Source organism: Aotus nancymaae, unplaced genomic scaffold (assembly GCF_030222135.1).
Source record: "Aotus nancymaae isolate 86718 unplaced genomic scaffold, 86718_ANA_hifiasm-v0.15.2.pri h1tg000108l, whole genome shotgun sequence".
Classification (NCBI taxonomy): Eukaryota; Metazoa; Chordata; class Mammalia; order Primates; family Aotidae; genus Aotus; species Aotus nancymaae.
The window spans coordinates 1,305,897-1,329,554 of NW_026988523.1; the positions used below are offsets into that span (position 1 = coordinate 1,305,897).

At 40.3% G+C, this 23,658-nt stretch overlaps 1 protein-coding gene across 1 annotated transcript in view; it reads right to left on the bottom strand.

The window, feature by feature from the left end:
- The window catches only part of ADCY10 (adenylate cyclase 10), a 92,759-nt gene that overhangs the window by 39,080 nt on the left and 30,021 nt on the right, over positions 1-23,658 (bottom strand). Inside the window, exons 9-16 of the mRNA XM_064370711.1 lie at positions 19,093-19,284; positions 16,470-16,588; positions 16,095-16,171; positions 14,170-14,359; positions 10,895-10,950; positions 5,607-5,760; positions 2,936-3,128; positions 1,873-1,959 (exon numbers count right to left, since the gene is read on the bottom strand). Of these exons, the coding sequence (XP_064226781.1) occupies positions 1,873-1,959; positions 2,936-3,128; positions 5,607-5,760; positions 10,895-10,950; positions 14,170-14,359; positions 16,095-16,171; positions 16,470-16,588; positions 19,093-19,284 (1,068 nt within the window). The remainder of the gene's footprint in view (positions 1-1,872; positions 1,960-2,935; positions 3,129-5,606; positions 5,761-10,894; positions 10,951-14,169; positions 14,360-16,094; positions 16,172-16,469; positions 16,589-19,092; positions 19,285-23,658) is intronic.

The window sequence follows — 23,658 nt, forward strand, 5'->3', positions numbered from 1 at the left end:
ATCTTCAGAGTTAGGACTCACAAATCCATATTTTTAAAGGAGCTTCCTGTAAATACTTGTGATACCAACAGTCTAAAGCCTGATATTTAGAAACTACTGATGTTCTCTTGCCTATGACCTGAAGCAGAGAAGAAGAAGGCTGTATTACAAATATAATACAATGCCACAAACTTATTTCGATCATTTACTATGTACCAGGCACATTGCTCATCAATAGTGATACAGAAATGTTAAGAGACTCTCTGTTCTTAAGAAGCTTACAGGCCGGGCACGGTGGCTCATGCCTGTAATCCCAGCTGAGGTGGACAGATCATGAGGTCAGGAGTTTGGGAAGCTGAGGTGGGCAGATAATGAGGTCAGGAATTTGATACTAGCCTGGCTAACATGGTGAAACCCCGTCTCTACTAAAAATACAAAAATTAGCCAGGTGTGGTGGCGCGTGCCTGTAGTCCCAGCTACTTGGGAGGCTAAGGCAGGAGAATCACTTGAACCCAGGAGGCAGAGGTTGCAGTGAGCCGAGACGGTGCCATTGCACTCCAGCCTGGACAACAGAAGTGAAATTCCATCTCAAAAAAAAAGCTCACAATTTCCTGAGGGAGAGACAAACAGATATACAAGTAATGAATGACAACATACCATAATAGTATCAAGTGTATAGTATATCTGGAAATGTGTTCAAAGCCTTATGGAAGCCTGGTGGAAAAAGAAATAGTCATGCCTAGTGATCTGGGGAAGTTCTCACCAAAGAGGTGACCTTGAACGATGAGTGGCATTTCTCTAGGTTAAAAGGAAATCTTTTGGCTTTTATCTTATTACCACTCGGACTTACTTGGAGAGTATAAAGTATGGGTTGGTGTGATTTGCATGTACTCTGATAATTACATGAAGGATGAATTGGAATGGAGAGGTATGAAGCACAGAGATTATTTGGAAATCTAAGGAAATAGTCCAGAAAAAGATGATAAGAGCCTGAAATATGGCAATAGGAAGAGAGGACAAGGAGATTCCAGAGACTGTCTCAAGTGAAAATAGTAGGACTATTTTCTAGGCAGTGAGTAAATGTGGGAGTGTGGGTGAAAAAGAAGGCAAGGATAACTTTAAGTGATGCAGGATGGCGTAATTTGCTACTAATGAAATCAAGGATCAGGATGAGGAAGAAAGGGCACTATAGTGAAAATACGAATTTGGCATTAGACGCTTAACTCAGCATGAGTCACTACATCCAAGGGGAATATATAGAAGATTCTTGGGGATATGGTTTTGGTGTTTATAAGAGAGGTGGAGACTGAAATATAAATTTGGTGATCAACATATAGTAGACAGTCATGAGATTACTGGGAGACAAAGAGAGAGAGAGTTAACACTAGAGTGTTTCTCATGAAAGAGGCACTATTCTAAGTGTTTCTACATACAATTTAGTCATTTAAACCTTACATCCCTGTGAGCTAGGTACTATTTTCTTTCATTTGATAGATGATAAAACAGAAACATAGAGAGGGTAAGTCACTGCTCAGGGTTGCTCAGGTAGCAAGTGATAGGCCTAGGGGTTCAAACCTCAGTAGTCTGACTACAGAGCATGCATACGTAACCACTTTGGTATGTTACATCTCAACAAAAGATGAAAAAAAGAGTGCTGAGAGAGGTCAGACTCCTAGGAGTAATGTTAAATAACTATTTTCAAGGCATCTAAATTCTAAACAGACCTTTAGCTTGAGGTTTGGGAGGATGGAGGACAATGAAGCACTTTAAGATAAAGCCTTCACATACTTCAAAAGCCTCTTGCCAATGTGGTCTGAACCCCTCAAACCACCTGGCTTTGTGGTGATTTGCCCAGTTTTGTTCCCCAACTTCTTGACCCACAGATGCTCTTACCTGCTCCAAGATCTTCATAAACAATACTTCCAACTGCTTTTGCTTTTTCAAGGTGCTCATCCTGGAAATCTCCCGAGAAATAGGGAACTATACAAAGAATTATGAGAATATTGAGTATGGGAAAATAGCAAAGGAAACTATTGGCAGTGCAACTTTGGGCAAAACACTTAACTGTTCTGTGTCTTAAAATCCTCACGTGGTAGGTAAGTGGTCCTAACCTTTTTGGCATGAAGGACCAGTTCTGTGGAAGATAATTTTTCCATGAACTGGGGCAAGGGGGATGATTTTGGGATGATTCAGTTGCATTACATTTATTGTGCACTTTACTGCTATTATTGCATTGTAATGTATAACGAAATAATTATACAACTCACCTTAATGTAGATAGAATCCGTGGAAGCCCTGAGTTTGTTTCCTTGCAACTAGATGGTCCCATCTGGGGATGATGGGATTCAGTGACAGATCATCAGGCATTAGAGTCTCATAAGGAGCACACAGTCTATATCTCTTGCATGCGTAGTTCACAATAGGGTTCATGCTCCTACGAGAATCTAATGCTGATGCTGATGGACAAGAGGAGGAGCTTAGGTGGCAATGCAAGCAGTGGGAAGTGGCTATAAATAGAGACAAAGCTTGACTTGCTCACCCACTGCTTACCTCCTGCTGTGTGGTCTGGTTTCTAACAGGCCATGATCTGGTACCAGGGGTTGGGGACCCCTGTGTTAGATAATTCAGGAAAAAACAGGGCACAGTCTGTGCTGACATCACTTGTAGGAACAGAGTGACTTTGTGCCCCCGAGTAGCTAGTATAGGATAGCTATGATAGAAAGGTAAGAAAAAAATGAGTCAGCAAATGGCCATTTGGATTTTCTTGAGCGTGGTATTTCTAGATACCTCTAATATGTCAAGAATATGGATGCACATCTAAAGAGGATTCCATTTACTCACCATCGGAATACTCCAGATATATAGACCAAAGAGATGCTAAGTCACAAAGCACCAGGGAGGAGTTGCTGTGCCTGCCCATGGCTATTTGTGCAGAAGTATAATACTAGCTAGTTACCTGAACAAGGAAAATGTCATTAAGAAGACAGTAGAACTTTTCATCCAACAGTGTCATGACTTTATTTCGAAGGTTGGTCTGCCGTTCTTTATAATGTTTACAAGTGTCCAGGCCTAGGACACTGGCTATGAGCATCTGGATGGTATGGAAAGTCTGATGGAAGCTGATCTTAGTCAATTCAATGGCAATAATCCTGTTTGTGAGAAAATAATCAGAAGAGAATTTTTAAATATATATTTTTGAAAATAATAAAGATTGAAGGAAAACTCTGTCTTCTCATATTCAGCTGTAATGATGGAGATTTTCCAAGCTATCTGGCAGTGGTTCTTTATTGCTGCTTCTGAAATACTCCCTCATTCTCCTGTTCTAAGCCCTGATTAATTTAACCTAGCTAATTTTCTCCTTTCTAGTCCTACTGCCACCCTGTACTACCACAGTAGCAAGCCACTACCCCCATCCAGGATCATGACCCTCGGACTGGGAGCTCCCATTGCTTAAAGACATGAACCCAGGCCTCCTTATGTGACACATAAGACTTTCCAAAGCCTCATTGTGTCCTTTCTTGCCACTCTCTGCCTAGCAATCTACCCTTCACCAACAGCACACAGATGAGAGTTCCCTGCACGCTCAGAGCTGTTTCTCCTCTCCTTGCCTTTGCTTACGCTGTCTCCTCAGCCCAGAGTGCTATCACTTCTTACCTCAGCTGATGTTCATCTGTAAGTCTCAGCTCAGGTGTAGCCTCCTGGAAACTGTCATTGATGCCCCAAGGTTGGCTACATACCCTTTCTTCTCTGAACTTCCGCAATTCTCTACCACGTGTCTCTATCATTGCCCTCACTACGTTCTACTTCTGTTGTTATCTGATACGGTTTGGCTCTGTGTCTGAACTTCCACAATTCTCTATCGCATATCTCTATCATTGCCCTCACGACATTGTACTTCTGTTGTTACTGATATGGTTTGGCTCTGTGTCCTCACCCAAATCTCATCTCAAACTATAATCCCCGAGTGTCAGGGGAGAGACCTATTGGGAGGTTATTGGGGTGATTGGATCAGAAGAGTGCTTCCCCCATGCTGTTCTCATGATATTGAGGGAGTTCTCATGAGATCTGATGGTTTAAAAGTTCTGCACTTCCTCCTTTGCTCTCTCTCTCATGCTGCCACGTAAGACACCCCTTGCTTCTCCTTTGCCTTCTGTCATGATTGCAATTTTCCTGAGGCCTCCCCAGCCATGTTGGACTGTGAGTCAATTAAACCTCTTTTCTTTATAAATTAGCCAGTCTCAGGTAGTTCTTTATAGCAGTGTGAAAATGGACTAACACATTATTTTCTCCTCCTCTTCTGTGAGAGCTCCTTAAGAGCAGAGATTGACTTTATTCATATTCAGGGCTTTGGCACTTGTTATGGGTTGACACATGTCCCCACAAAATTCATATGTTACGTTCTTAGCCTCTAGGACCTCAAAGTGTGACTTTATTTGAAAACAGGGTAGTTGCAGATATAATTAGTTAAGATGAAACCATGCTGGAGTAGGTGGACCTCTAATCCAATATGACTGCTACCCCAAGAAAAAGGAGAAATTTGGACACAAATGACACACAGGAAGAATGCCATGTGAAATGAAGGCAGAGATCAGGGTGATGCTTCTACAAGCCATCTTTGGAACACCAAAGATGGCCAGCAACCACCAGAAGCTAGCAGATAGGCGTGAAACAGATTCTTCCTCATGGTCCAGAGAAGAAAAAAAAATGCCTTGATCTCAGACTCCTACCTTTGAGAACTATGAGACAAATTTCTTTTGTAAGCCACCCATTTGTAATACTTTTTTACAGTGGCTCTGGCTAATGAATACAGCACTTAGTAGTTTCTGAACATAGTAGGAATTCAGTAAATGATTGGATACATAAATAAACAAATACTTTCTGACTGTTGCGAATTATCCCCTCAGCTATGGTAAAGATGTTTTAAAACTGGCCTTTCTCAGGCCTGACTTCCATATGGGATAGAGATATAGAGATACAACTAAAAATAATATATATTAACAAGCATCTTCCCCTTATACCGTTTAGGTTAGATGGGGAAAAGATTTGAGACATCATCCTTATTGTCCTGGTCATCACTACTGTTATTTAATACTGTATTGTCTACTTCCATGAGGAAGTAGAACAGATTGTCCCAAAGATAGCCCTCATAATATTCCTTATATGAAAATTAATAAACATGAGTCAAGTATATTAGCTCTATCTTCCAGGGAAAAATCCAAAGACCTGTCATTCTCTATCCCCCAGTCTCAGGACTAAATAGTTTGAACTAGTGATTCCCTGTCAGCTAGCTAAATAAACTTATGTGTTTGTTCTGCCGACCAAATCTAGCCTTGATCTTAACATCTATGCCAGTGTTTCTCTATCTGTCTGACTATTGGGATTACTTAAGAACCTTTGAATAACCAAGCCCTACCTGGTATTAAATCAGGATATCCATGGGCCAACCTAGTTTCTCTTTTTCTTAGTTCTATATGTTTATTGTTAGTTACCTATTCAGCACAAGGGTCATGGCACCCAATATTGTAGATTATGGATAATTTACATAAGGCAAATTATAGGAAGGAGAGGAACATCCAAATAAATCAGGATTCTGAGTTCACACAGAATGATTATTCCAAGACACTTACCTGTGGTTCTCACCGTGGGCCAGGTACCCGATTTCCATAAGTATCTTGCTTTTTCCATATCCCATTAATGCCTCATACATTAAGACTTGGCTGCTGTTAGACATCAAAAATTCATTCATAGTATCAATGAAGTATTTGATCTCTTTATCACGTCCTGTTATTTTTAATGTTAAAAAAGAGCAAACTCATCAATATAAAATAGTCTAGGGATATTTAAAAAAACACATAGAAACATTTCTAAAAATATCCTTGGGCCGGGCACGTTGGCTCCCACCTGTAATTCCACCACTTTGGGAGGTTGAGGTGGGTAGATCATCTGCAGTCAGAAGTTTGAGACCAGCCTGACCAACATGGTGAAACCCCGTCTCTACTAAAAACACACACAAAAAATGATGTGGTGGCAGGTGCCTGTAGTCCTAGCTACTTGGGAGGCTGAGGCTGGAAAATTGCTTGAACCCAGGAGGCAGAGGTTGCAGTGAGCCGGGATCACACCATTGCACTCCAGCCTTGGGCAACAAGAGCGAAACTCCGTCTCAAAAAAAGAAAAAAAAATCATTGAAATTTCCATGGCATTGTTCATACTTTCTTGAAGCCCTATGAACTTTCAAAATGTTTTAAATCTTCCCGGGGGCTTTTTTGCTAACTATGTAGTTTTACAGTGTTACTTGATTAGAGGCTGTGAGGAAAAGTATTCTTATAATGTTCATTATAACGTTTAATTATAGTGTAGAAAACTCAGATTTGCTTAGATTACACAACCAGGAAGTAAGCCAAGGCTATCTAACTCTAAAGCTTGTTTTTTTAAATAACACACTAGAAGTAATCTGTAGACTATTACATTAGGAAATAAATTTATCAAAGTTAGGTTTTCTACATTAAACAATTGTGGATAAAATAATTTTACTTCTGATTCTGTAATAAAGAAAACTTGCCCTCTATAAATGAAAATTATACTAATTCAGGGCTACAAAAAGCATTACCAGGAATAAAATTCAATTTGCTTTCAAAAATCATGTAGAGATTATTTCTATCATAAAAGTAACTTAAATTCTTAATGAAAATAAATTGTAGATTTTTTCTGATTATAAAACTAACATATGCTTACTGTAGAAAATATGAAAAACTTGGAAAAGAAAAAGAAAAAAATCACTTTGGGTTACAACCGTTATTTTTCTTATGTGTTTTTAAATACTGTAACAGGATGCCCAGGCTGAAATCTGAAACTCAGCTCACAGTCTTTGAAATCTGGGTGGACAGGAAGGAGCTGGAAGAATTGTAATTTCTAAGCAGTGAGCAATTTTTGTCAAAAAAGTTGGAGACTCATTCAGAGCCAACTATTCCTTCTTTGCTCTGATAATATCCAGGTATTATCTGATGTCTTTGTTGAAGGACCATTAATACAAGTGTAGATGTTTAATAAAAAGCTAAGTGCTTTGCTTGGTAATACAAATTTCTGAGTATGACTTAGTGAGAACTACTTAGCAGATTGTATTGCTTCTTTTGAGTGAAATATTCCCTTTCTGAAAATGCATTTGAACCTCAATTTGTGAGATCTTTTTTCTTTGGCCTGAAGCTCACATAGGAACTCATAAGATGAGGCTTAAAAGGCTGCATAGCTGACTCTTCTAGCTCTCTGTATTCTATTCATACAGAACACCTACAGGTAGGACCTTATGAATTACCTTTAGCTGGATTCTAAAATGAGGTTGTCTCTTTAACTTGAAATGCACGCGCCTTGTTTCTGTCTAAGCAAAGTGTCAATACTGGGGACTGTTGTATGCATTTTTTTACCCTAAAAAGCCACAGTTAATTAATTAATTTAGGAATGGCAAGTAGTGAAGTTTATTGGAGAATAACAGTAGATAGGAGATTATTAGTATAGATTATGTCCAAGCACTCCATCTATGCATATATCAGGTAAGTGATGTAATTCTTACTTTACCAGTGAGGAAATGGGCTTGGAGTAATGAAGTCAGGTGCCCAAGGCCTATTGGCTTTGATCATAGATCCATTGGATTTCCTAAGCTCACTCTCAACTAGGGTAAGCCTTGGTGGGTAGATGTGACAGAGTGAAGGGGCTGACAGGATCTAGGGTGTTTTGTAAGAACAGAGTTGAAGTGACTGAGTAATAAATTAAAACTAGATTGGGTGAGGAGAGCCACTAAGTGTTACCCGGGCTAGAGAAGCCAGTAAAATCGTCAGGTTTGTACTTTTTTTTTCTTTTTTAACTTTTATCTTACTTTCTTAAACATTGTTTGTATTACCATACTTTCTTTCTTACTAGTAAGACTTTTTACTGTTGAACTGACACTTCTATTTAGGTAGATCATGAATGAGAGTTTTGGCTTATCGAATTTTTCATTCCTTGTTCATCCGTACCTACCTTGCCTACGTTGTTTACTTCCTAGCATGCTTTTTCCACTTTATTCAACTTTTCAAAAGCAGCTCCATTCTCTCCGGGGAGCATCCTAGATTATTTTTTGTTTGACAGAAGCCACTTCAGGGATGCTATCAAAATATCCTTAGAATTTATAGATTCGTAGTTTGTTGTGTTACTATTTTTAATGACTATTTAAATGCATTATTAACATAAAATTTTTTCTCTGTTTTCATTAGATTACAAACAAATGTAATTATATTATATTAAATTATACCCAATTTGTGGGCCTAATTATTAAAATAGAACTTTTTTCTAAAGAACATAAGAAGCATAATATAACACAACTTATTTATTATAGTTTTGTTGTCAACCATGTTGTTGCAATTTCATTTATAGCAGCTCTTGTGAAAGAAGGGCATTTCCCATGCTGCTAGCCTCTGACAATCTGTGTTTGGTTATAACTTCGAGGAAAGGTATGTGGGCCTGTTCTTTATGTCATACTGGTGGAATCAGGGCAAAAAGGCAATTAGATCAGACTGAGAAATAGACTCATAGGCTGGGCTCAGTGGCTCACACCTGTAATCCCAACACTTTGGGAGGCCGAGGTGGCTGGATCACCTGAGATCAGGAGTTCAAGACCAGCCTGGCCAACATGGTGAAACCCCACCTCTACTAAGAATACAAAAATTAGCCGGGTGTGGTGGTGCACACCTGTAGTCCCACCTACTTGGGAGGCTGAGGCAGAAGAATCGCTTGAACCTGGGAGGTGGAGGTTGCAGTAGGTCAAGATTGTGCCACTGCACTCCAGCCTGGGGGACAGAGCAAGACTCTGTCTCAAAAAAAAAAAAAAAAAAAGAAATATACACATAACGTGTTCTAATGTGACTGTTGTATTGGGTCTGCGATCTTGTAGAAAGAAGGTTAGGATTCCATTGCTGTCAATTATTAAAATAAGCATATCCCAGGATGAAAAGTAAGGCCTCAAAGGAGGGTGAGAGTGGGTATTCCTTCTCCTCTGTAGCTTCAGGAGTTTGGGAATCTGGACTTAAATGAAGTGATTGGCTTGAAGATTCTGAAAACTACCTGAAGTGAAAATTGGGCATTTCTGCTGCCCCAAGCATTTTTTGCAGTCTGGAACTGTTACCCTCCTTTAGGCTCTGCTGACACCAAGACTGTGGCCTGATATTTCTCCAAAGTGTGAGACAGAGCCTCCTCTTAATTGCCCTAACACAGTGAGGACCAAGATTTAACTTATGATAAGACTTTCAGGGGTGTTCGTGTCTGACAGAAGGAAATTACAAGTGCTGCTAGAAGTGGCTGCCTTTGGAATCCACAAGCCAATCTTCATTGGGTCTCTTCTCTCATAGGTATATCCCTACCTCATTTTAGGTTGACTCCCCTGTCTAATCTGAAGGTATCTTTTTTACAATAAGGTCCCTAACACCAAGAATCACAAAAATATCACTTCCAAATGGATTGTAGACTTAAATATAAAAGGTAAAAACAAAATTTCTGAAAAAAATGGTAGAAAAGTATCTTTATGACTTTTGGGTGAGGAAGGTTATCTCATATAGTAGACAGAAGCACTAACTATAAAAGACAGGTAAATTTGATTACATTAAAATTAAGAACTCTGTTTATTAAATGCATAATTGAGAGAGTAAAAAGGCAAGCACAGAGTTGGAAAGCGATATACAGTACAAACAAATGGCAAAAGACCCATTTCTAGGATGTGTAAATAATTCCAAAAGATAATCAAAATACAACCCAGTTGAAAAATTGGTGAAAAATTGTACAGATACTTAAAAAAAAGGGTTTGGGCTGGGGCAGTGGCTCATGCTTGTAATCCCAACACTTTGGGAGGCCAGGGCGGGCAGATCACTTGAAGTTAGGAATTCAAGACCATCCTGGCCAACATGGTGAAACCCTATCTCCACTAAAAATACAAAAATTAGCTGGGCATGGTGGTGGGCGCCTGTAATCCCAGCTACTCGGGAGGCTGAGGCACGAGAATCGCTTGAACCCAGGAGGTGGAGGTTTCAGTAAGATGAGATCATGCCACTGCACTCCAGCCTGGGCAACAGAGTGAGACTCTGCCTCAAAATAAATAAATAAATAAATCCAAACGGCCAATAAACTTACGAAAAAGCTGCTCAACCACATTAGGGAAATACAAATGGAAACCACAAAAAGATACCACTATATACCAAACAGAATTATTAAAAGGATTAAGATTGATAAAACTAAGCTGTTGACAAAGATAAAGCACAAGTGGAACTCTCTTAACATTCTTGGTCAGCATATAAATAAATACAGCCACTTTAGAAAACCATTTGGCATCATCTACCAAAATTGCACCCTTTGTCCCAACAATTTCACTCCTACATTTCACTCCTACATTGTACTCAACAGAAATGCATACATGTCTTCACCAAAAGACTAGTGTAAGAATGCTGATGGCAATATTACTCATAAGAACCAAAAGCTAGAAATAACCCGAATGTTGTACAACAACAGAATGGGCAAATTGTTGTATATGTATAAACGTGGGATACTACATAGGAATTATAGAGAATGAATTGCAGCCACACCCAACAATATGGATGAATTATATAACATACCACTAAGAGAAATTAGATATAAGGCATATATAATTATACAATGTATGATTCCATCTGTATCAATTTTTTAAACAGGCATAAGTAATCAAGGGTGTTAGAAGTCTTGGGGAAAGGAAGTAGGAAAGAGCAATCCTGGTGTGTTGCTATTTTTCTATTTCCTACCCTGGATGATGATTATATTTTCATTTTGTGATAACTCATCAAGCACACACTTATCATTGATGTACTTTTCTGCATGTTTTGTTATAATTCAATAAATAAGTTTAAAATCAAGGCCTACTACCTACCCAGCAAAGGGCAGCCCTCATTTCTGTTGCAGATGACGTATGACATACCAAACATGCTGAAGAGAAGAAAAAAAGAACAGATTGTTAGATTCAAAACAGGGAAATATTAGAGCAAGAGTGACTAGTTCTTAGTTCCCAGAAAGTTTCCTTCTCAATCGCTAACAAGAGTCTATCCCCTGACTCAAGAGTTGCAAACCCCGAAAGAAGGAGAAAGGAGGAGAAGGTCTTACTTGAATTCCAAAGAACTCAGGTAGCATCTGTTTACCATAGTACCTGGCATATTGTTCAATAAATGCTTGGTGATTCTGCACTGGTAGAGGAAACCCCTTTCTGGGGAGATCAGACACCTGATATATGACCCAGTAGACTTTAATGTGGGGCAGAGTCACACATCCTGCAAAGATTCCACCAATTGCTCAAACAATAATAACATAACTTTTTTGAGCACATGCTATGTGTCTGGCGCAAAGTGCTTTTTATATGCATCATTTTAAAAATCCTGACAAAAACACTGTTAAAAAGTACTACTGGCTGGGCACAAGGCCTCATGCTCGTAATCCCAGCACTTTGGGAGGTCGAGGCAGGTGTATCATCTGCGGTCGGGAATTCGACACTAGCCTGACCAACATGGTGAAACCCCATTTCTACTAAAAATAGAAAAATTAGCTCGTGTGGTGGCATGCGCCTGTAATCCCAGTTACTCTGGAGGCTGAGGCAGGAGAATCACTTGAACCCAGGAGGCGGAGGTTGCAGTGAGCCGAGATCACGCCATTGCACTCCAGCCTGGGCAACAAGAGAAAAGCTCCATCTCAAACCAACAAAGAAGTACTATTATTAAGTTCATTTTACCAGTGAGGAAATTCAGGCACAAGGAGTTTAACTGCCAAGTTCCCATAGCAGGTGGTAACACAGGATACTGACAGTATCCAAACGTAGGCCAGGCTGCAGATGTTTGCTCACTCCATAGTACTATCTCTCAAAGAAGCCCTTTAGTCAAAATTCATTATGCCCTTCTCTGAACTACAATACTACTTTGTTATGCCTCTCTTGTAGCACATACCAAAGGTTCCCATGTAACGTACAGCTAACTTTTTGTATGCTGGTTCCCTACTTGATTGTGAATTTTCAGGGCAGGAACTAGGCCCTGTTCACATCTATATGTGTATTTCTACACTCTTTTATCTACAGAGATGGTACAAAAAAAAATCTTGAAGAGTGCAGGCTTTGGGATCATGTAGTCCTGGGTTTGCATAGTAAACCGACTGCATTAACGGCCCCAGTGCCTGTATCTGTGCCCCTTGCTCTGTAACTTGGCAGAGTCCTTTCGTTCTGGACTCAGCCTTGTGGATGCTTTTGTCAATGGAATACCTGCAAACATAGACATAGGAAGAGGCTTGAAAAATGCTTTTGCACTGGGCCTGTTCTCTTGCTCCTCCGATATTGCCAGGACAAACATGCCGGGTGGAAGATGAGACCCGTAGAGCCAAATTGCCCCAGTTACCCAAACTGAGGCCATCCTAGGTTGGCCAACAGCCTGTTGAACCCCAGGCATGTGAATAAGGCAAGACAAGATCAGCCAAATCCAGCCGAGAACAATTGAACCCCACATTTGTAAGAAAAATAAATGTTTATTTTTGCACACCACAGAGGCTTTGTGATTGCCTGTAAGGCCACATTATTGTGACTGAATCTCAGCTCCATTGCTCATTAATGGCCATAGACAAGTCCTTTAACATCTCTGAGCCTCAGTTTTCAAATTTATAAAATGGAAATTTTAATAGTTTCTGTCTCATATGGTCGATATTAAGAATAAATTGGCTGGGCGCTGTGGCTCATGCCTATATCCCCAGCACCTTGGGAGGCCGAGGCAGGCAGATCACAAGGTCAGGAGATCCAGACCATCTCCTGGCCAACATGGTGAAACCCCGTCTCTACCAAAAATACAAAAATTAGCTGGGCGTAGTAGTGCGTGCCTGTAGTCCCAGCTACTGGGAGGTTGAGGCAGGAGAATCACTTGAACCCAGGAGGCAGAGGTTGCAGTGAGCCAAGAACACGCCACTGCACTCCAGCCTGGCAACACAGCAAGACTCCGTCTAAAAAAAAAATGACTAAATTATACATTTTGAGATAAAGTAACTGATGTTTAATAAATACTAAAAATATTATTCGTTCATTTATTCAACCCGCACTTTATTGATGGCCTGTGTATGCCAAGCACAGTGCTAAGCCTCAGGAATACTGAAGTGAGTAATAAAGACACCTTGACCCAACTGCAGCCCTGATTATGTTATCTGACCCTTGAAGACCTTGATTCTAGCTTGCTAATATAAAGAATAACAACTTTCTGCTTTCCATGCTATTTATTTGTTCATCATTATTGAGGACCTACTGTATACCAACCACTGGGGATATAAGAATAAAGAAATAATTAGTATCTTCAGAGTTCACAGTGTAACAAGTGAGAAGTATATCAAGTGAATAATTGTGATATAGGGTGAGGAGTGCTCTACTAGAGGCATGTGCTGTCAGAGGAAAAACGGAAGAGGAAGAAGGAAGACAAAGGAGGAAAGAGCTTAACTGTCTAGTTGGGATGGGAAATTCATAGAGGAATGTCTATGAAACCCTTGAGCTGGGTTTCAAAAATTGACTGTGATTTTCCCAGTAGACCAGGGATGGGGGGGTGCTGATGAGGACAATCTACTTAAACATCCCAGAGGAGGGGGCACAGAAGGAGATGAGGTTGGAAAGGCAGGTGGTACCTTGTATATCACTGCAAAGAATTTGATCATCACCATGAAATGACTAGAAGCCACTGAAGGATTTTAAGCTTCAAAGTGACACCCACAAATCTATGCTGAGCTTTTGGGGAATGTATTTCACTAAAGACTTAGAGGAGATATAATATCTTATACTCTTCTAACCCTAACAATGCCTGGGCATACGGTTGGCATCATTAGTAAATATTTAATGGTTGGTGATTGGGTCCATTGGGTGTAAATAAATACTCAGATGGGAGGATTCTTTGGTTTGTACAACCTTTGAAGAGTCACCCTCAGATTCTCAGATCTGAGGAGAGAATGGGATTTTCCGCCATGTCATAGTGTCAGTCGGATGGAGAAAAGATGGAGGATTTTGAAGTCTGGGCCTTGGTCTGGGGAAAGCATAGATTTCAACTTCTTGGATTGGCTCCAAATCTTAAATGGTTGATGCTTTGCTATCATAATTCTCCCTCTTCTTCACTAAAATATACTTCAAAATTAATGCCCCACACTCACACTTTTTCATTAAGGCCCAAACACTGATAGAATGGTCCAGAATCTCCAACACCTTTCATAACTTTCTTTGGAAGCTCTTTAAAAAAGTAGGCTGGTAGGTTGCTGCCATTGTAGGTGACAGAGTCACAGGTCACAATTCCTGGGAAGTACATCATCATCCTGGCAGCTATGTTGACTTTTTGACCAATGACTATAACAAGAAAGAGAAAGTGAAAGATCGGGGAAATAACCGCCATTGAACTGAATGTAATCTGAAACATACTGTCTCCAGATAGCATTTTTACCCTTTACTCCCTTTGCCTCTCATGAATGACACACAAGTCTAGCCTCAAGACCCATATTCAGCCAATGGCTATTAACAAAATATGCAGGGAGGTAGCCATTAGCAAAGTTTCTGCCTCACTGCTCAGGGACGGAAGGGCCTTGAGCACGGAGTGGGCTCTGTAAGTGGGGCGACTACAGCACTGAAGGCTCTCAGAGAAGGCATAAGCTGGTCTTCTGCTACAAGGTGGACAAACACAAGCTGGGGCCTGGGGTGCTGATCCCCATGTGAGACACAAAATTGTGTCTGTATGCTCCTGTGAATGAACCTTCATTTGTCGATTTCTCGATTTAGGAAACGGCCCTAGAAGAGGTGTGCATGGAGGATTGAAGCAAAGCTCTGAAGGCAGACTGTGCAGGGTTGAACCAGCTCTACCTCTAACTACTATGTGCAAATTACTTGGGACAATTACTTTAAATAATTGTCATGCCTTTGTTCTCTAACCCATAAAACAGGGATGATAATAGTATCTATCATAGAGGGTAGTTTATGAAGATTAATGAGTTAATACATGTTTATCACTTTGAACAGCAGCTGCCTGCTTGTAAGCCCTCAATTATATTACTACAAATGAGGTAGCAAATGTGTCACTTTACCATAAGCTTGAATACTTCTGAACAAGATACTCTTTTTTTAAACTATTGTGGAGAAATTTGACTATAAAATAAAATATAATGAACTTCCATATACCCATCACCCCATCCCACAAGCCATTAACCCATGGCCAATCCTGCTCCATCCTCACCTGCATACACTCTCCACCCTGTGTACTTTGGAAGAAAATCTCAGACTATATCATTTCAGACATAACTATTTTGGTATTTTACATATATTCAGTATTTTAGATGCATTATTGCTGAAAATCATAAACACTGATAGGATTGAAGAGGGAAGTAATAGAGTAGTGAAATCTGGAGATAACATGTACTTATTACTACTCTCTTCAGAGTATCATTATTTTTCAGTAATATCAATATTCATAATTTTTTTTTTTTTGAGATGGAGTCTTGCTCTGTCATCAGGCTGGAGTGCAGTGGCACAATCTTGGCTCACTGCAACCTCTGCCTCCCAGGTTCAAGTGATTCCCCTGCCTCAGCTTCCCGAGTAGCTGGGACTACAGGTGCGCATCACCACACCTGGCTAATTTTTTGTATTTTAGTAGGGACGGGGTTTCGCCATGTTGACCAGGATGGCCTCAATCTCCTGATGTCACCTCAGCCTCCCAAAGTGCTGGGATTACAGGCATGAGCCACCGCGCCCAGCCAATATTCATAATTTTAAAGGAGTTCTAACCTATTCCAGGAATTAAGAGAAGTAAACTATTTAATGTTAATAGGAAATTATTATAAAAGCCCCTCATTTGCAACAACATATAGTCTCCCACTGCTCTCCTCCCCTGACAACATATTTCTCATACTCATGCATAGCCCCGGAAATGCACGCTTTGCAACCACTCAGAGCTCCAGGGCTTGGCTCCATCTGGAAGACTCTAAACTTTCTTAAGGCAGGGCTCATGTCTCACTCATTTTTGTGCTTCGTTCCACAAAGCCCAGTGGCACGGTGCTGTGTTTGCTAAAAGTGGAGATGAGCTGACTCAGCACACCTGTGTACTCATGTCTCAGAGTGTGTCCAACGATCCCGCAGAAGACAGTCCCGCTGGCAACGCCGACGGATACAGTTCTGGTGCAGGGGAGACAAGATTTGTGGGGAAAGAGATAAAGATAATGAATGCAGAGAAAGTGGGAAAGGTGGGAAATAATGCACGAGTTGGCAAAGGGTGGGAAAAGATTTTCTCTACCCATTTTAATTAGTTTATGGCATTTGTACATGGCCTGGAGATGTGAAGGAGGAACAACTGTTTGAGATACAGGACTAAATTCTTAATTAATTGTTCTTTCTTCCGTGTTCCCTGCATGCCCTCCCTACTTATGCTTCAAAAGGGTCAGGGACTACTGGGTGGGCCAGGGTCAATACTCACTGGATTTTGTGGACTTGGGAGCAGAAGTGAAATATATCCATAGCACATTCCAGAGCATGAGTGACTTCGTCAGGTACCTTTTCCCCAGGGAAGCCAAAGACACAGAGGAAGGAGCAGCCCTGTGAGGGAGAGAGACAGCAACCACAGCTGTGGACAGTGTGCTTTAAACTGGACTGGCGAGAAGGCTCGACAGAGAGCCAGAGGCAATTTTCAGTTTCTGAATCAGATTTCATCATGATTTCTCTCACAGTATTTTATTTTTAGTACACTTCAATCACTTCTACTGCACCATCGACAGGAGGGCTTGAGCCCTTGAGAAGGGCTTGTTTTTGCTCCAGAGACAGTGAATAGGGCTGAGCTATTTGTGTGCATGCTCCGGCCTACTGTCTTCTGTGGCCAAGGTCCCACGTGGCAAGGTGCTCAGTTTAAGTCTATGAAGCAGCAGCACAGAGCAGAGGAAAAGGCACCAGCTCTGGAATCAGAAAGTCTCTGTTCTCAAGCCGCTTCTGAACTGTGGAAACTTAGAGAAGTCAATTATAATCTAGGAACTTGAGTTTATCAGTCTGAAAATGGATATACTGTAGAGCTGCTGAGATGTTTTTGGCTACTAAAAGAATTAATGCGTTATATATATTCAAAAAGTCGTCGTAAACCGAAAAATACTTTTCAGATACTGTTATCATTCTTAGGGATAAAGGCTTAGGCTGTGAGTAGGTTTTCTTATAAAGCTAACTGTTCAAAGCAATGATTCAACTCTAAAGCTTGGCATTTGTAGTATTAGTCACTTAAAAAATGACCTCAGTCAGGTGCTGTTGTCTGTAAGAAAAGGGTAATGTGAATAAAGGGCGATGGCTTAAAATTTTGACTTTTTGACATGTTACATCCTGATAAAATGTGAAAAACACTAAAATACCTCAATTTCTTTAACACTCTCCAAAAGAATTTCATCAACTGTTAGATCTTAAAAAGGACTGTGATCTGGCTTCACATGAAGGGGGAAACCCTGCTTCCAGGCATGTGTAAAGAGGGCAACCCCTTTGGGGGAAGCAAAGAGCCCTTTTGCCTGAAAATTTATGTAGTGGCTTGACAAGAGCTTTTGATTCCCCCTAGTAATATATTGGCAGCTCTCATTTATTGAATGCTGACTCTAAGACAGGCATTACACCAAAGTGCCTCTCACATACTACTTAATTTAAAGCTTTCCACCGTCATTTGAGGCAAATACTATCCCCATTCAAAGAGGAATGAACCAAGGCTCAGAGAAGTTCGATGACTCATTAACAGCTAGGAATCTTTGGAGCCATGTCTGTAAGACACGAAAGACTTTCCTCTTAGATTATCACTCTTTTATTATGATACTCACGAGTCAATATTGAAGAAGATACTGGAGGCACCAGGCTGGAAGTAGTCCCTTTCCCAGAACTCCCATAGCACAGAGTTAGTTTGTCTCATGTGGAATGAGTGCTTCCTGCCTGGTTGTGTAGCAATGTGTGTGTTACTCATCTCTGCTGCCCAGCCCTAGCTTTCAGTCTTCTAAGAAATGCTCAATAAATGCTTATTGAATTAGTGAATGAGTGGATGTGGGGCAGTAATTAAGTGCTCTGCTTTTAATGCACAAAAACGATTGAGATGAGAAATCAGTTCTCACAGATGCATCTGTGGTGATTTGTTCATCACATCGCTTTTCTCTGAATTGATTAAGAACAGAGTGAAAACACCTGGGAGCCGGAGGCAGTCACCTCCCTTCCATGGATGGAAATAAAAGGGGAACTGGAGGTGTTGACATGGCAGGTGGGCATTCTTGGAAACAAGCTTCTGGGGTGTGAAGATTACTAGACTCCTGACCAGAAACCCCTGGGTAATACACCATGCGCTGGGCTGGAGACTTACGTGCAGTGAGAGGTAGCCCCGCATAGTGAGCTCAGACAGGGACCGCAGACTGCCTGGGTTTGAATCTCAGCCTCCCCCTTACTAGCTGGGTGATCATGGGGAAAATGTAATCTCGCCTTGTCCTGGTATCCTCATCTCTGTCTCAGCATCCTCATCTATATAATGAGGATAATGACAGGAGCACCTACTGCTCAGAGTGGTCATGAGAATGAAATGAGCCAGTACAGGTCGGGTGCTGAGAACAGTGCCTGGCACATAATAAGCACTATATCCACCATAGAAGTTATTATAATTATAAATAATGACTGGACTTCTAGGTTAAAGTTCCTTTTTTTTTTTTTTTTGAGACCAAGTCTCACTTTATCGCCCAAGCTGGAGTGCAGTGGTGCGATCTTGGCTCACCGAAACCTCTGCCTCCCAGGTTCAACTCATTCTCCTGCCTCAGCTTCCTGAGTAGCTGAGATTACAGGTGCATGCCACCACAGCTGGCTAATTTTTTTTTATTTTTAGTAGAGATGGGGTTTCACCATGTTGGCCAGGCTGGTCTTGAGCAGATCTCAAGTGATCTGCCTGCCTCAGGCCTCCAAAAGTGCTGGGATTACAGGAGTGAGCCACTGCGCCTGGCCTCTAGGTTAAATTTCTAGAATCTATTCTCTCCGGCTCACCAATGTACTTGTCCATGAATGCTAACCTGAAACTATTGGTAGGTTCCCATCCCATAGCTCACACTTACTTTGTCAAACATGAAGACTTTATTGATTTGGCCTCGGAAGACCTTCAAGACAGAAGTGATGTGCACATAGGCATCCTGGGTGGCTGGGCCTATCTCTTCTGCTTTGTCTTGGTCTTTAAACATCAGGTTCACAAACACAATCGTCACTGGGCGAAGCTCAGACAAATAGCCCTGAAGCTGTTTGTCATCAATCTGCAAAGTAGAGAGCAGCTTTCTCTAGCAGGTGTCCTTGGCAGTGTCCCTCCCCCAGCTCCGCCCCCACCTCATACCCGTAATCATCTAGGGAATGTCTACCTCAGAATGTGTGAGATACAACACAGCAGAGCCAGCAGGCCTGAAGTCAAGCAGATGGAAATAGAATCAAAATCCCTCTCTTCCAGTGGGGACTTAACGTATGTGCTAATTTTTGGCCAGCAACCACTCCATTACCCCAACTGCTGGCTCCCTCATGCCAATATGAGCCATTGCAATAGGGGAAAGAACTACTGTTCTTTTTGGCTTTCTTATTTAAAAAAAAAAAATTTTAAATTTTAATTTTTTTAGGTCTATAGTAGATGTATATATTTACATGTTACATGAGAGATATATATATTTTTACAGATGGTAGGTTTATTAAAGTCTGTTGAGTACAGCAGAAATGATGTGTTCTGAACAGAAACAAGCTTTACAAATAAAGTTCTAGCTGGAAATACTGTTGCTTGGCAAGTTAGTGCTAAGATTTTACTATTTAATTTACATGGAAAAATTATTTGTGGCATCTGCTGAAAGCATAGTTAGATTTATATCTATCTACCTACCTACCTATCTATCTACCTATCTACCTACCTATCTGCTGTTCTAGTACTGCCTAATTATATTTGTTTTTGGTGTTGATGTCAACTTTGATTTAACCCAGGAACTGCTGGATATAACACTTCTGGTTACATAATATCATGAAATGACTTATTTTGCATAATGAAACAGGGTTAACTGAATAGTTGACTGTAGACTGGTCAAATTAGCAAGATATAGTATTGATGCTATGTTGGTGTTAAAGTGATTTACTAAGAAACTAACCCATACAGTGGTAACATTTTGCAACAATGTAGAATTTTAGCTCATGTAGCACATTATGAACTAGTTTTTTTTATATGTTTTGTTTTAAAGTTTTAAGTGGACAATACTATGAACTTAGCAATGAACTCCATGAGCTCACTATACTTCAGTAACTTTCATCAAGGTGATATTGCTGAATAAACTGGATGTGAAGCACTACACAGAGTTTAGGTGGCTTTGTTATGACAAAGCGTCGTAGAGGGTTTTAACTGTTGAAAGACATTGACTTACTCATGCATCTGTGCTTACAAAGATTACATTAATGATTTGACCACTTAAATTGCCAGTATGACTGGTCTAACCACTGAATAGTTACAGGAATGCATTATTGCAGTGGTCCATTCATCCTGAAATTATGTATTTTGAGATGTTATTTGGGAAGAAATAAATTGGTCAGTCTTTATATGCTAATATTAGTTACGAAAATGCAACTGAACAACATTCTCCATACTATGGTTTTGATGGCTGATCTTTAATAGGATTACTCGTTACATAAGACATTTTAATACAGGCATGCAATCTGTAATAATCACATCAGGGTAAATGGATTATTCATCCCCTCAAGCATTTATCCTTTGTGTTACAAACAATCCAATTATACTCTTTTTGTTCTTTTAAAAATGTATGATTGTATTAGTCCGTTCTCACACTGCTATAAAGAACTTCTGAGACTGGGTAATTTACAAAGAAAAGAGGTTTAATTGACTCACAGTTCCATGGGCTGTGCAGGAAGCATGGCTGGGGAGGACTCAAACTTATAATCATGGTGGAAGGCGAAGGAGAAGTAGGCGTGTCTTATATGGCCAGAGGAAAGCAGGGAGAGGTGCTACATACTTTTAAACAACCAGATCCTGTGAGAACTCATTCACTATCATGAGAACAGTAAGGGAGTAATCCACCCTTATGATCCAATCACCTCCTACTACACCCCTCCTCCAACACTGAGGATCATAATTCAACATAAGATTTGGGAGTGAGATGTTGACCACCACCTGTGGAAGTCTGGCCTGCAGACCCTGACTCAATGACGGATGAATGAATGCACTCTCACACCATTACAGTGATACCAGTGGGCTAGGGATGGCCATTGGCTGCTTTCAGAGCGTGAAATGCAGCCAATCAACCAGACTCCTTGTTCATCCACACTTTTATTCCATAGATTTTACAATAGAGGTTCTAAGTTAACACACTTGTGGATAATTAACATGGTTAAGAGAATGGTTTTACAACTGATAAAAGCTTTAGGTTCTGGGGGCCCAGAGTAAACATTATTAACAGGTAATTCCCCTTTGATCTCCCCCTGAGAGGGCCATCCAGCACAAAGTTTACCTGAGTAATTGAGTAAACAGTTAAGAGTAGAGACAAAGGGATGTGGGATAAAGCCTTTGATTGTTTCTATTTCTTTCCTATGCTAATGTTAATGAGGTGGCTGCCTTCAGCATGCCTCAATAAAACCTTTCAGCCCTCCAAAAGGTTCGAGATTACAATCTATAACTTTTCCTGATAGTTAACATTTTGCCAGCCACCCCAAGTGAATATCAACATGAAAGGGTATACAAATCCAAACCATATCAGTGATTAAATTATTTTTTGCTATAGTTACCCTGTTTTGCTAGCAAATACTAGGACTTCCTCATTCTTTCTATTTTTTGGTACTCATTGACCATCCCCAATTCCTCCTCACCCCCAACTACTCTTCCTAGTCTTTGGTAACCATCCTTATACTTTCTATCCCCATGAGTTCAATTGTTTCAATTTTTAGCTCCTACAAATAAGTGAGAACATGCAGTTTCTCTTTCTGTACCTGGTTTATTTCACTTAACATAATGACCTCCAGTTCTATCTATCCATGTTGCTGCAAATGACAGAATCTCATTTTTTTAAATGGCTCAGTAATACTCTATTGTGTATATGTACCATATTTTCTTTATCCATTTCTCTGTTGAGGGACACTTAAGTTGCTTCCAAGTCTTGGCTATTGTGAAGAGCTCTACAATAAACATGGAAGTATAGATATCTCTTCAACATATTGATTTCTTTTCTTTTGAGTATGTATCTGGGAGTAGAATTTCTAGATTGTATGGTAGCTCTATTTTTAGCTTTTTGAGGAACTTTCAAACTGTTTTCCAGAGTGGTTGTGCTAATTTATATTACCACTAACAGTGTGCAAGGATCCCCATTTTTCCACATTCTGGCCAGGATTTATTGCCTGTCTTTTGGATAAAAGTCATTTTGGCCTGGTGCAGTGGCTCACACCTGTATTCCCAACACTTTGGGAGGCCATGTCAGGTGGATCACCTGAGGTTGGGAGTTTGAGACCAGCCTGACCAACATGTAGAAACTCCATCTGTACTAAAAATACAAAATTAGTTGGATGTGGTGCTGCATGCCTGTAATCCCAGCTAGTCAGGAGGCTGAGACAGGAGAATCGCTTGAACTCAGGAGGCAGAGGTTGTAGTGAGCCGAGATTGTGCCATTGCATTCCAGCCTGGGCAACAAGAGCGAAACTCCATATTAAAAAAAAAGTTATTTTAACTGGAGGTGATAATCTTATTGTAGTTTTGATTTGCACTTCTCTGATAATCAGTGATGTTGAGCACCTTTTCACATACTTGTTTGCCATTTGTATGTCTTCCTTTGAGAAATTTCTACTCAGATATTTTACCCATTTTTTAATCGGATTATTGGATTTTTTTTCTATAGAGCTGTTAGAGTACCTTATGTATTCTGGTGATTAATCCTTTGTCAGATAGGTAGTTTGCAAATATTTTATCCTATCTCTTCACTTTGTTCATTGTTTCATTTGCTGTGCAGAAACTTTTGAAACTCGGTGTTATCCCATCTGTCCATTTTTGCTTTGTTTGCCTGCGCTTGTAGGGTATTGTTCAGGAAATCTTTGCCCACTCCAATGTCCTTGAAAGTTTCCCCAATGTTTTCTTGTAGTAGTTTCATAGTTTGAGGTCTCAAAGTCTTTAATCCATTTTGACTTGATTTTTGTAAACAGCGAGAGATAGGAGTCTAGTTTTATTCTTATGCATATGGATATCCAGTTTTCCCAGTACCATTTATTGAAGAGATTATCTTTTCCGCAATGTATATTCTTGGCTCTTTTGTCAAAAATGAGTTCACTGTAGACATATGAATTTATTTCTGGGTTCTCTGTTTTGTTCCACTGGTCTATGTGTCTATGCTATTTGGGTTGCTATAGCTCTGGGTATAATTTGAAACTAGATAATATGATTCCTCCTGATTTATTCTTTTTGCTTAGGATAGCTTTGGCTACTCTGGGTCTTCTGTGGTTCCATGTAAATTTCAGAATTCTTTTTCTATTTCTGTGAAGAATGTCACTGGTATTTTGATAGGTATTGTATTGAATCTGTAGATTGCTTTGGGTAGTACGGACATTCTACCAATCTATGAGCACGGAATATCTTTCATTTTTTGGGGGGGCCCCTTCAAGTTTTTGTATCA